General features: G+C 45.8%; 1 protein-coding gene across 1 annotated transcript in view; it reads right to left on the bottom strand.

The window, feature by feature from the left end:
- Nucleotides 1-13,965, bottom strand: part of RGS11 (regulator of G protein signaling 11) — a 786,758-nt gene extending 772,793 nt beyond the window's left edge. Inside the window, exons 1-2 of the mRNA XM_075565212.1 lie at nucleotides 13,833-13,965; nucleotides 1,478-1,574 (exon numbers count right to left, since the gene is read on the bottom strand). Coding sequence (XP_075421327.1) covers nucleotides 1,478-1,574; nucleotides 13,833-13,895 — 160 coding nt within the window. The 5' untranslated portion in view covers nucleotides 13,896-13,965. The remainder of the gene's footprint in view (nucleotides 1-1,477; nucleotides 1,575-13,832) is intronic.
- Between the last annotated feature and the right edge of the window lie 422 nt (nucleotides 13,966-14,387).

The raw sequence follows: 14,387 nt of genomic DNA, 5'->3' as shown, positions 1-14,387 counted from the left end.
GTAGGGCCAGGTTTGGGAGGAAGTATGAGGAGCTCTGTTTTAGCCATGTTGAGTTTAAGGCGGCGGAGGGCCATCCAGGATGATATAGCAGAGAGACATTCAGAAACTTTGGTTTGTACAGCAGGTGTAAGGTCGGGTGTTGAAAAGTATATTTGTGTGTCGTCAGCATAGAGGTGATATTTAAACCCAAAAGATGTTATTAGGTCACCTAGAGAGAGTGTGTACAGAGAAAAGAGAAGAGGTCCCAGGACAGAGCCCTGGGGTACCCCCACAGAGAGATCAATAGAGGAGCAGGAGGTGTTAGCAGAAGAGACACTGAAAGTACGATAGGAGAGGTAGGATGAGATCCAGGATAGAGCTTTGTTCCGAATACCAAGAGTATGGAGAATATGAAGGAGAAGAGGGTGGTCCACGGTGTCAAATGCTGCATAGAGGTCGAGTAATATGAGCAGAGTGTAATGACCTCTGTCTTTGGCAGCATGGAGGTCGTCAGTTATTTTAGTGAGGGATGTTTCCGTGGAGTGAGCAGTGCGGAAGCCAGATTGTAGAGGGTCTAGGAGAGAATAGGTGTTGAGAAAATGGAGCAAGCGAGAGAATACAAGACGTTCAAGGAGTTTAGAGGCAAAAGGCAGGAGGGAAACAGGTCGATAGTTAGAATGACAGGTAGGGTCAAGCTTGCTGTTATTGAGTAATGGTATGACTGTTGCATGTTTGAAGGAGGATGGAAAGGTTCCAGAGCAGAGGGAGGAGTAAAACCAATATTTCAGGGTCTGAATGGGAGTTACACCACCTTTAAGTTTTATTTGACTAACGTTTCGTTAAATCCCTAAGTTAACTATAACAGACCTTTGTGGCTATGCATAATATGGGGAAATGCCTCTTTTGCACATGATTAGCACTAACAACCATTATAGTTAACACTATGACATTTCTGGTTGAAAATGTGACTTAACCTGATGTTAATAAGTTTTTTAGATGCATGTTAATGCTAAATGAGCCGTTGACTCAGGTTACCACCATTTTAAGTCAATAACGGTCCTCTGTTTGAAGTGGGCCTATATATCAGGTATCATGGAACGAAAAGTAAAAGTAATAAAAAAAAATCTTAAATAATAATATGACCTAAATAAAATTGCATAGTAAAGCTGCTAGTCTAGGTGTACTATGTACTTTTTAGTGCATAGACGCTAAAACCAGACATGATGGTATTGAGGCATCAATAGTGCAGGGGTGCGCAAATTGTGGGGCGAGAAATTTTCTGGGAGGGGCATGGCACTTACAGAGGCCCTGCGCTCTTCTCGAAGGCATTTAAATTAAATGCTGCGGGAGCGACAAAGGTCTCTGTAAGTTCCCTTCCCTTGGCTCAGACGTGTTCGGATAATGCGTCGCCATGGCAATGTGGTGTCAAATGACAACCATCAAGATTTGTGAAATGGAAAGCTCCGATAAGATAAATCATCTAAAGCCTTGAACGTACCTGTCAATACATGAGGGATAACTGTAATTAGCAGCCGCTGATTCCTCATTTTTATTCCAATGTCTGGATCCTGCATGGCCACAATTACATGTTCCATCTAATGTAAAACAGTGACAGCAAGATTAGATACAGTACGGAACAAATACAAGTATCACAAATCTTTGGACTGGTATAATCATTACCTTAATCATTACCGTGGCTCAAATCTTAAAAACATTATGTGAGGTTTTGTTAGGAGTAGGGAGAAAAGAGAGATAAAGAATGTATCAGAACAGGAGTAATACTATTTAAAGATATATTGTCCGTTGGCAACTCTTCCATAGGGTGGGGATTTGGTTCCCACACCGAGATTGGCTGCACATAGTACATATAGGCTTGAATAGTTTTATGTCTGTGCAGTCAGTGGGGATGGGAGATTCATCTAAGATACATTGTGCGGTACAAAGACTATTCCATCATAACCAAGATTTGTACCCCGCTTCAAGAGTTCATTAGAACTGAGGCTTTGCGAACGAATCCTGCCAGGGCACAACGAAAAGATTACTTTTGGCGGAGAAACAGCAGTCGCATGCGGCGCCCCTAGCAAAAGACTGTCTTACGGCTCTATTTGCGCACTGACCCCGCTCCTGGGAATTGGTGCCTGGAGACTTTATTTCTGTGAAGTTCATTCCATGGACATTTTATTTCGTTTTGCCCCGTTCCAGTAAGTGTTTATTCGTGTGGTGAAAAAAAAATTAAACTAAAAACATATATTCAGCGCTCAAACCTATTAAACCTAATCTTATACACTAATTTAAATGAATAAGTGCTCTAAATAACAAAAACAGAATCCCCTTTATGGGAAACTGTATGTGTGATCCCTCACAAACTGACTTGGCAGAATGGGGAATGGCTGCCACAGGAATAAAACAGGCCTATCCACAAGGCATGTATACAAAGCATACACAAAAAAACAGAAAACATACGTATATTACAAAACAATAATTTCCTAGGCGCACGGACAGATAGTTAAACCTGGCAAGAAGATTGCAGTCCCATGAATCAGACGATGATAAAGGTGAGATCCACAGTCCACAATATTCGGTTCCTTTAAATTGGAGGCTGATCTGGGGATAGAAACAAGGCAGCCATTGCGCAGTACCCAATGGTCAGTTCTGTACACCCCCACCGTTGCTAGCTACTTACTTAAAAGTAGATAAAAATGGGCCTCAAAAGGTTTCTTTAATTCCCTCACGGTTGGCTCCTGACTGGATACTTGCAGCTGGTGACGAAAGTCTCACTCCAAGCGTCAGCAACACCACAGACAGTGTGGAATGAAAGATGGGCACCAATAGTGTGATACCAAAACATTTATTACAAGAGGGTTAAAAACATGCACTCACATGCCGTTATGCCCTATGCGTGGCCTACAACGTGCCGTCCGCTCACATGGGAGGGTGCCGAGGGGATGCAGGAGGAGGCTGGAACCGGCGTGGGTCCCCGCTTCGTGGCCGCGACTCGGAGCGCCTAGTCCATCCTCTGATGACGTTCCCAGCTAATCGACCACTTCTCCTCTCAGTGAGTATGCACGTTGCAGCACGTCCTGGAGGCTCCACCCTACGCGCGTTTCGTGACTGCTGACGTCACTTCTTCAGGGGAAGGGCGCGTAGGGTGGAGCCTCCAGGACGTGCTGCAACGTGCATACTCACTGAGAGGAGAAGAGGTCGATTAGCTGGGAACGTCATCAGAGGAAGGACTAGGCGCTCCGAGTCGCGGCCACGAAGCGGGGACCCACGCCGGTTCCAGCCTCCTCCTGCATCCCCTCGGCACCCTCCCATGTGAGCGGACGGCACGTTGTAGGCCACGCATAGGGCATAACGGCATGTGAGTGCATGTTTTTAACCCTCTTGTTTTAGTAATAAATGTTTTGGTATCACACTATTGGTGCCCATCTTTCTTTCCACACGGTCTGTGGTGTTGCTGACGCTTGGAGTGAGACTTTCATCACCAGCTGCAAGTATCCAGTCAGGAGCCAACCGTGAGGGAATTAAAGAAACCTTTTGAGGCCCATTTTTATCTACTTTTAAGTAAGAAGCTAGCAACGGTGGGGGTGTACAGAACTGACCATTGGGTACTGCGCAATGGCTGCCTTGTTTCTATCCCCAGATCAGCCTCCAATTTAAAGGAACCGAATATTGTGGACTGTGGATCTCACCTTTATCATCGTCTGATTCATGGGACTGCAATCTTCTTGCAAGGTTTAACTATCTGTCAGTGCGCCTAGGAAATTATTGTTTTGTAATATATGTTTTCTGTTTTTTGTGTAAGTGTTTATTCGTGTTATTTTGTAAATGAAGCTGTGTGTTTCTCGTGTAAATAAATCACAATTTATTTTGTCTCACGCTTTGTTCAATCAAAGGATCCAGTATTTAAGGTGTTAAAAGCACTGGTCGCCCATGACAATGTTATTGCAGGTTGTATAAGATATATGGAGAGAGCAGTACAATTAACCCTCTGAATTCCATATGGTTACTACAAGAGACAAAGATAAAACAATGAGCACATGTTATGCAAAATCACACTCACATACAGATGCAGCAGACGTTATTTTAAGGCATCACGGCACTGTTTTCGTGTGCGCTGCTGTACTCCACGTGGCATGAACGCGGCCAATCACCCAAGGCAAGCACGTTTATCGCGGTTGCTTTGTTTGAATTTTATGGATTGTGTGCAATTATATGCAATTAAATGAATGAATTGTAATGTGTACAGTACTGTGCTACTGTGTCAATTTCAGGTGTTTAAAAGCCAGAACACTAAAATGCAATTTTATGCACTCGCCTGCACTTGTGTCTTATGGCGGTATGTCATGGGTATTCCGAGGTATAAACCGCGTGATTTCGTAAAATTATGGCCGCTGCATCTGTACAGTATATACAAATTCATTTTGACATGTTAATAGGTCAAACACTCAAATAAATTGACAAAACACAAAACCCCAGCAAGCTCTTTTTGGGAACCCCTGAGCCCCCACAATATATATATATATATATATATATATATATATATATATATATATATATGTGTCAAAAAGGAGTGACATTGAGCGTGGCATATGTATACAACAGACGACAGAGAAGCCCAATGCTACATCCATCATGACAAAAATACACAGTAAAATACTTATATATTCGCTTGAAAAAGGGTCATTTAGTTTAACCCTTTGGCCAAAGCGTTGTAAGCTTGCGAGCCCCGACAAGGCAGACACCTGTTCGCAAGTCTTAACTCTACCAGATAAAATACTAATATACCTCTATTAGGATTAAAATTCTCATTTACCTCTATTAGGATGTAGAAAGACCACATTTTATCTGTATCCAGTAGAATGAAAGGACCTACTAACTTGGAAAGTGGGGAGGGGCGGGCTTAAAACCTGGGAAGGAGGAGCCACTAACCACCAACAGCTGAAACATCTGAGAATAGGTTAACAAAACACAAAACCCCAAAATGTTCTTTTTGGGAACCCCTCAGCCCCCACAAAGTGTATATATATATATATATATATATATATATATATATATATATATATATAGATATATGTGTGTGTGTGTGTCAAAAAGGAGTGCTATTGAGCGTGGCATATGTATACAACAGACAACAGAGAAGCCAAATGGATGTAGCATTGGGCTTCTCTGTCGTCTGTTGTACTCAAATTAATTGAACTGGCTGAATGAGTGTTATGTAAATAAATGGATACATTACTAATGTGTTTGTGGCTGGTGAATTTAAGTGAATAATCCTATAATTCTTATATTATCTTATAATTAAACATGGGGTGAATATTTACATGGTGTGTAATGTGTGTGTGTGTGAATACATGATTCATTGCATATATAAGTAGATTTATGTGGCATGCAGTTTTTTAAAGTGTCACGGGAGTCCAGGTCTTACCAACATATATTACCGGGATTCTGGACTGAGCAATACAAGGCGGGTAAAATAAATTGTAATTTATTTCCTTTTAAGACAAACACACAATACTTCACAATTACAGTCAATATACACTTACAAAATAAAATGTCCACAGAACAAAACAAAGTCTCTGGGCACCCCTGCATGCATGCAAGTGGGTGCACGATGTGAGCTGTGCGACAGTCATTGGCTAGGGGCGCAACTTGCCACCTCTATATCTCCACTGAAAGGAAAGATTGTCTAATGTCCTTACAGGATTCGTTCTGGAATCCTTAGCTCAAACGAATTCTGGAAGTGGGGTGCAATGCTTTGTTAACGTGTAGTTAACCCCTCACATTCCTGAACCGCTGACGCTGTTGCTTGGACACTTCTTGGTAAAATCTGAAATGAATCTGACTGGGACTGTGCTGCAGGCCTCTTTATAGGGTTAAGGGTCCTATACCTAACATACACACCTAATCCTCTTGTGGGAATAACTTTTCCCACCTATCCCAGACTTGCTTGAGTTTGTAGAACGGGCAGAAGTTGCTTCCAGGTCTGCTATAAGCATGCGTGGATCTCACACGTGAGCTGCTTAGCATACCGGGCCCAACCCCTTACCTGGCGACAGTTAGTCGGGGTTTGGCTACCAAGTGTGAAGTGCCCATACTTTGCACTGGTATCTGGTACTTAACAATATCCCGGCCACCCTAGCACCTAGGGTCTCTGAGGCTTTTCAACTCCAGACTTTTCTAGACACTGGGGCACCAACTCAGCAGGGTGAAGGGTGCTTTGCTACTCCTTGCTTCCAGACAGTGCTGGAAGGGTTAATTATAGGGTGACTCAGCACGGGCTATACCCGCCCTTATTCCGCACAGTTAAAGGGGTAGGGAGAAAGGCCATAAATACGCAGGGAGAGTGTCAGGAATCGGCGTTCTCCTCGCTTCCCACACAGAGCACTCTTTCTCCGCAGGGAGCCCCTGGACACACAAAACAATCCTGCCTTACCGGCCTCCACGGCTTCCTCGCCCCTGCCGCCGTCGCAGGGTCACTCCCTTTGGCGATTCCTCTGCTCAGCGCCGGGCGTGCCCACGCCCTCCTGCCCGCACACCTACACGCACGCCATCCCCAGACGTTATGTGCATGCATTCTCAGCTTACAGAGCACACGCCTAACAGAGCACTTTTAACCACTGCTTCTGCAGTGAGGCGTCGCCCCCAAGCATCACACAGTTCCATGCAAATCAATGATTACATTCAGCTGGGCTGTAACACCTCCCTCCTATCAGGGAGGACTCCTTGCAGTCCTCCAGGCCTGCCCCCTTTTCCCATTTGCCTGCCCAGCTTTATTATGCCTTTGCTTCCCATCACTAGTCGCTCGACATAGTTCTGGATGGAAGCATTTGACTATTATTTCAGTGAATCCTCAGGTATTGACGCGGATTGGATGACTACCACCTCTGGCTCTCGACTTTGGCTCTACTTGGACTTCGTGACTTCTGGCATCCCTGATCTTGGCAACGGCAATAACTACTCCTCCTCTACTACCGGTACCGGCAAGTATTGTCTTCCTTACTATACCTGGCCTGGCAACAATAACACCACACTCCAGACACGCTCCCTTTGCTGCGGGTGCGTGTATCCCTACGTTCCATTTCAGCACAGGGGACGGGTCTGGTTTGCGGGCAGCACCGGCGTAACATTATGTCGAGCCCACAAGACGCACAGACCAGACCGAATTACAGCAGTTTCTCTCTAATCTGCTTCAGGTAAACCAGGCCATGGCGGATCAAATTGGGGCACTTACACGCCAGGTCGCAGTACTCTCAGACAGGGTACCAACCGCGACCCTGCTAGATGTAAGCCCCCACTCCGCAGGGGCAGTTAGCAGCTCAGATGTAAGGATTCCTCCTCCCAAGACTTATGCAGGTGAACCGCAAGATTTTAGGGGTTTCCTAAAAAGTGTGAGGTGCAGTTTGAAATGGCCCCCCATCTCTACAATACTGATCGCAAGAAGGTAGCCTATATTTATAACCTCCTCACTGGCAGCGCCCTGTCTTGGGCTTCCCCGGTTTGGGAGCGACGTTCTGACCTTACCCAAGATTACCCAGCATTTAAAGCCGAGTTTCAACGGGTATTCGATTCCCCCGCTCGTCGGGAGATGGCATCTGTTTCTCTCCTCCAGATTACGCAGGTACGGTGAATGGTGACGCAGTATGCTGTGGAATTCCGGACTCTAGCAGCCGAGACTAACTGGGGACAAGAGGCTCTCGTCTCCGTATTCTGGCAAGGACTGGCAGATCCCATCAAGGACGAACTCTCTCGCCAATCCAGACCAGATCAACTGGAGGTCCTGATTGATTTGGCCGTCCAAGTGGATCAACGCATCCAGGTACGCCGCTCAGAGCGTCAGCGCACTCGCTTCCATAACTTTCAAGTTCCGTTCTCCAGTACTCCCAGCAACACTCCTGCACTGGAGTTGCCAGAGCCAATGCAATTGGGGGTACAACGTATCCGCACACCGATACGGCAGTTCCGCCACGCCGGGGGATTGTGTTTCTACTGCGGATCCATGGAACATCTGGTTCGGGAGTGTCCATTGTGTCCGGGAAACGGGAATCACCCAGTGTGTACAGAGGGGCTCTCTCTGGGTGTAATGTCTCCACGTCCCCTTCATAAAAATGAACTCCCTAAGAAACTTACATTTCCAGTCTTCCTTTTAGGCGATAAGTTCAAGACTTCTACCGCCGCTTTCATTGACTCAGGAGCTGGAGGAAACTTCGTGGATCTAGAATTCGCCAGGGTTAATCGCATACCACTAGTGAGAAATAAGGTTCCCACCGCACTCGTCGGTATCGATGGACATCCTCTTACCCCGGCTCACATCTCCTTAGAGAGGCTCCCTTGCTTCTGTCTTCACATCTGCACAAGGAGACCTTAGTTCTCGATGCCATTCACGCTCCTGGGATACCCATCACCCTTGATCTTCCTTGGCTACAGCTCAACAATCCTATCATTGACTGGACTTCCTCCGCTCCCATTTCCTGGAGGCCGAGGTCAGACGAGACTCATCAACTGCTGGCCAATACCTCTGTTCCCGAAGTTATTCTACCTTCCGTTTACTATCAATTCCGGGACGTTTTCAATAAGGTACAGTCAGACCTCTTGCCGCCACACAGGACTTACGATTGTCCTATCGAACTAGTTCCTGGTTACTCCCTACCCAAGTCCAAGACCTACCCCTTGTCGTTACCAGGATCTCACGCTATGGATGAATATATCCAGGAGAATCTCAAGAAGGGCTTTATTCGTCACTCCAATTCCCCAGCAGGGGCTGGCTGGGTTTTTCTTCGTCAAGAAAAAGGATGGGTCGTTGAGGCCTTGCATCGACTACAGGGGTTTAAACCACATCACTATTAAAAATCGTTACCCCCTTCCCCTTATTACCGAACTGTTCGATAAATTACAGGGGGCCAAGATTTTTTCCAAGTTGGATCTACGTGGTGCCTATAACCTGGTGTGCATCAGGAAGGGGGATGAATGGAAGACGGCCTTCAACACGCGTAGTGGACACTACAAATATCTGGTAATGCCTTTCGGCTTATGTAATGCTCCCGCTGTCTTCCAGGATTTCATCAACGACGTCTTTCGTAAGGTACTCAATATTTTTGTTATTGTATACTTGGATGATATCATGATTTTTCCAAAGATCTCCAGGACCATATACGCCACACCTCCTACGTCCTTTCCCGTCTCCGTGAACACCATTTGTACGCCAAACTGGAGAAGTGCACCTTTCATACGACCTCTACTCTGTTCCTGGGGTATATCATTTCCGATGAGGGGTTTATGATGCACTCCGGTAAACTTCAAGCGGTCACTGAATGGCCAAGACCCAACTCTCTCAAGGCCATACAACGTTTTTTAGGGTTCGCTAATTATTATCGTAAGTTTATACAGAGTTTTTCCACCATTGTGGCACCCCTTACTGCGCTCACTAAAAAAGGAGATGTTCCTTCTGCTTGGTCATCCGAGGTCATCTCCGCCTTCGAGACACTCAAGGAAGCCTTTATATCCGCACCTATTCTCCGTCATCCCGACATTGAACTTCCCTTCGTCCTGGAGGGCGACGCTTCTGATTGCGGCATTGGTGCCGTTCTTTCTCAGAGACCCACGCCCCAAGATAAATTACATCCCTGTGCATATTTTTCCAAGAAATTCTCGTCTGCCAAGAGGAACTATGACGTGGGTAACAGGGAACTTCTGGCCATGAAGATGGCTCTTCAAGAGTGGAGACACCTGCTGGAGGGGTCGAAAGAGCCGTTTACTATTCTCACAGACCACAAGAACCTTCTTTACATAGAGAACGCTCGACGCCTTGGTCCACGACAGGCTCGTTGGGCTCTTTTTTTTTCTCAATTCGATTTTCACCTGTCCTATATCCCCGGGACCAAGAACGTAAAGGCAGACGCACTCTCCCGAATACATTCTTCTGAAGAGAGGCCAGAGGAATCATTGGAGACTATCCTTCCACATGAGAGGATTCTCGCCACGTCTACTTTCAAGAATCTTGACAAGATTTTGCACTCCCAGAGACGCATTCCCAAGGACTTGGTCGTTCCGGACAACAAACTCTTTGTACCATCCAAATTTGTTCCAGAGGTCCTGTCTTGGGGGTCACTCCTCTAAATCTGCAGGTCATCCAGGTTTTAAGAAGAGTTCTGATCTCATTCGTCGGAATTTCTGGTGGCCAAGGATGTCTCAAGATATTCTGGAGTTTACCCGCGCATGCCCCACGTGCGCTCAAAGCAAGACTCTCTGTCAAAGGCCTCAGGGTTTTCTGTTACCCCTTCCAGTTCCCGACCGCCCCTGGTCCCACATTTCTATGGACTTCATCGTGGAGTTGCCCAGGTCCAGAGGAATGAACACTATCTTGGTGGTCGTGGACAGGTTCTCGAAGATGTCCCATTTCATTCCACTTAAAGGATTACCCACCTCCCCCGCCCTTGCTGATATCTTTACGGAGCAGATTTTCCGGATTCATGGGATCCCTTCATCCATTGTTTCTGACAGAGGTTCTCAGTTCATATCAAAATTTTGGAGAGCTTTCATGAAGAGATTGGGCATCTCTTCTTCCTTCTCTTCCGCCTATCATCCTCAGTCCAATGGACAAATGGAGAGAATCAATCAATCCCTGGAGAAGTACCTGAGATGTTTTATATTCGATTTCCAGGATGATTGGGCTCAACTCCTCTCTTGGGCAGAGTATGCCATTAATTCTGCAAAAAACGAGTCCACCTGGGAGTCACCATTCTTTATAAATTATGGGTTCCACCCTCCCTGTCTTCCCATCCCCAACATTCCTTCTGGAGTACCAGCCGTAGATGAACGCATTTCTTCCCTCCAAACCGCATGGTCCAGGATTCAGTCTACCCTTCTCAACTCCTCACGCAGATCGAAACTACAGGCTGATCGTCGTCGTCGTTCGGCGCTCAGTTACAAACCAGGGGATATGGTATGGCTCTCCTCTAGGAATATCCACCTCAAGGTACCATCTCCTTAACTGGCACCTAAGTTCCTGAGACCCTTCCCTATTTGTGAACAAATCAATCATGTGGCAGTCCGGCTCCAACTACCACCCAGTATGAAGATTCCAAATGTCTTTCATGTGTCCCTCTTAAAACCATTCATCTCCAGTCACTTCTTTCCGGATCAGACTCGTAAACCGGATCCCATTACTGTACAAAATAACGAGGAATACGAAGTTCACTCTCTTTTGGATTCTCGCCTATCCAGTGGTCAGCTCCAGTTCTTGGTGCAGTGGAAGGGCTTTGGCCCTGAAGAGAGATCCTGGGTACCTTCAAAGGACATTCATGCCCCGGCCCTTCTTAAGTCCTTCAGGAAAAAGTTTCCAGAGAAACCATTCTTGGACCATCCTGAGGCCGTTCCTGAAGAGGGGGGTACAGTCAGGAATCGGCATTCTCCTCGCTTCCCACACAGAGCACTCCCTCTCAGCAGGGAGCCCCTGGACACACAAAAAATCCTGCCTTACCAGCCTCCACGGCTCCTCGCCCCTGCCGCCGTCGCGGGGTCACTCCCCTCGGCGATTCCTCTGCTCAGCACCGGGCGCGCCCACGCCCTCCTGCACGCACACCTACACGCACGCCAGCCCCAGACGTTATGTGCATGCATTCTCAGCTTACAGATCACACGCCTAACAGAGCACTTTTAACCACTGCTTCTGCAGTGAGGCGTCGCCCTCAAGCATCACACAGTTCCATGCAAATCAATGATTACATTCAGATGGGCTGTAACACCTCCCTCCTATCAGGGAGGACTCCTTGCAGTCCTCCAGGCCTGCCCCCTTTTCCCATTGGCCTGCCCAGCTTTATTATGCCTGTGCTTCCCATCACTTGTCGCTCGACATAGTTCTGGATGGAAGCATTTGACTATTCTCTCAGTGACTCCTCAGGTATTGACGCGGATTGGACGACTGCCACCTCTGGCTCTCAACTTTGGCTCTACTTGGACTTCGTGACTTCTAGCATCCCTGATCTTGGCAACGGCAATAACTACTCCTCCTCTACTACCGGCACCGGCAAGTATTGTCTTCCTTACTATTCCTGGCCTGGCAACAATAACACCACACTTTGCTGCGGGTGCGTGTATCCCTACGTCCCACCTCAGCACAGGGAACGGGTCTGGTCTGCGGGCAGCACCGGTGTAACAGAGAGGAACTCCACCCTCAGATCCAGGAGGAACAAGAGGGGGGGGGGGGCTATCACCTGTAGTTATGTAACTTGAGTAGAAGCCCCTTTGTTATTTACCAGTGAGGGCAAATGTCACTACCAATTAAAGCAAAGCAGAGGAAGAAACCTTTTTGTTATTTTTTCACTTGGCCTCCAGTTCTTGTTTTTTCATTGTTGTGCTCCTAGTGTTTTTCTCCTGCTTACCTGTTACTTCCAATTATAGGGTGCCTTTATATGGTCATCAGGTGCATCCTACCCATCATAGGTTTCTTAGTGGTAGGTTCCTAAAAGTGTCACCCCATAGCCACCAGAGGGATAGGTTTCCAGCTGTCCTGAAAGGAGGGGAGCCGAACCTATGTTAGGGTGATAGGGTGTGCTTCCTCAAGCATGAGGGCACGCTGCCAATGGGTCCCAGTGGAGGTTGGAATGGCCTTTCGCAAAAAGGCAAGCGTATTTCCAATGATATGACAGACAAAGGAAAGCTTTGTGCCTCTTTGGGGAATGCTGCATGAGCACCCTAAAGAAAAAGTTGTACTGTGGACTGTTAAAATAAAATTATAGAAATGTTCCTGCAGCCTCCTTCTTTCAACTGGTCAGTGCACCAGCATGCATGGATACCAGCTCCTGAGAATAAAGTAACAAGGGCCACTGAGCATCACATGCATTTTAATGTACCACCATACAGACATTGGAACACTTTGGTGTGGCCCCACTTCTATTGGCCAGGGGGAGAGGTGTTGCACGTAAAAAAAATATTTAAACTTTCTGTACATTTTACAATGAATGGCATGCATGATACATTTTAAGAAGAGATCTGGGAGGTTTTGAAACCTCTGAACACTAATTTCATATATGAAGAACTCTCGTATTCGTCCCCATAAAGGTATCACAATAAATCTATATGACTATGATTTTCCTATTTTGGTCATTATAGTGATTCAAATGTTGACATACTCCAGAAATTAGAAATTAATTATTGTCTGGGGACTATAAATAATTACTGTGTAATGGTTATTGATTAACCCCTTCAGTCTGTTGTTGACCCTTCGAGCACTGACAGTGTTAAGTGTTGTCTAAAATATTAAAAAATGAATACAATTTTTATTTACATTGATATAATACACAGTATAGAAAACAAATGCACATCAATAAGAATGACATTAAGCTCTAAAATGTCACATTACCTAATTAATAAACATTTGAATTATTATTATTTTTTGGCAATCTCTCCCCAAGTTCAATTTTCTATTAAACATATGCACTTTATATGAGAATTTCCTATGGGAGAACTCAACTGAATGCTGCATCTTTGTCCCGATTTAACACTAAATACATCAGCAAGTATATGTACAATAATGGAACAGACTGTGCGATTATCTGGACAGAGAAACAGCTGACATTCTGTAAATGTACTTAGAAACATTTAATAGCACAAGCGCATATCAGAAACTCTATACCTGTACATCATTATATGGGTGAAAATTATATAGCCCTTTCAAAGAGTTAACAATATATTCTAGCTAAAGATTTATGCAGTCACTAGTAAGCTTAGAGGGACCCGTCACCAATACATTGAATGCTCTTTGGCATAATAGAATGCTCTATTTTCCTGTTACTGAAGTAGTCTGCATAGTACAAGGGATAAGGGTAATTACTGGCATGAAAAAAGGGGCTTACCTTGGTCAGGCATGACATTTGTATTTTGTAATTCTTTCCTTGTTGTAAATTGTTCATTGTCATTATGAAAGCTGGTAAAAGGCTGCTCCTTCAAAAGCCGTGTGTTTCTTTTGGCACCTGATTCACAGACTACTCCGTTTTGTATATGTGCTGCCACCTAGTGCATAAAAGTGTAAGGTTGCTAAAAGATTACTGATTTAACCAATACAGTACCACACTGGTATTGAATGTCTATATTTATATAGCGCCAAAAGTGCACTCAGCGCTTCACAAAGAATACAGTATGGGGAATTATAATTGTAGCCCTTGTTCCCCCGTACCAGGGAAGGAACTACCAATACTGTCATTACCTGTTGGTAACCAGGAGGCCTGAGCCTCAGCCATTGGGAACTTCGGGTGATTTTGGTTCGTCTCGGTGCAGTGCCTCCACCTGTAAGGCTAAGGCCCCGCTGCCTCAGACCACGCGCCCGCACTGCAGACAGCCGGCGCGTGGAGAGGCACTTGGGGCTTTTTCCGGTCCAAAGGGATCCTTTTTGTGAGCGGGGGGGCGTGGCC

The sequence above is a fragment of the Ascaphus truei genome, chromosome 11 (assembly GCF_040206685.1).
Source record: "Ascaphus truei isolate aAscTru1 chromosome 11, aAscTru1.hap1, whole genome shotgun sequence".
Taxonomy (NCBI): domain Eukaryota; kingdom Metazoa; phylum Chordata; class Amphibia; order Anura; family Ascaphidae; genus Ascaphus; species Ascaphus truei.
This window is presented reverse-complemented; position numbering and strand designations above follow the sequence as displayed.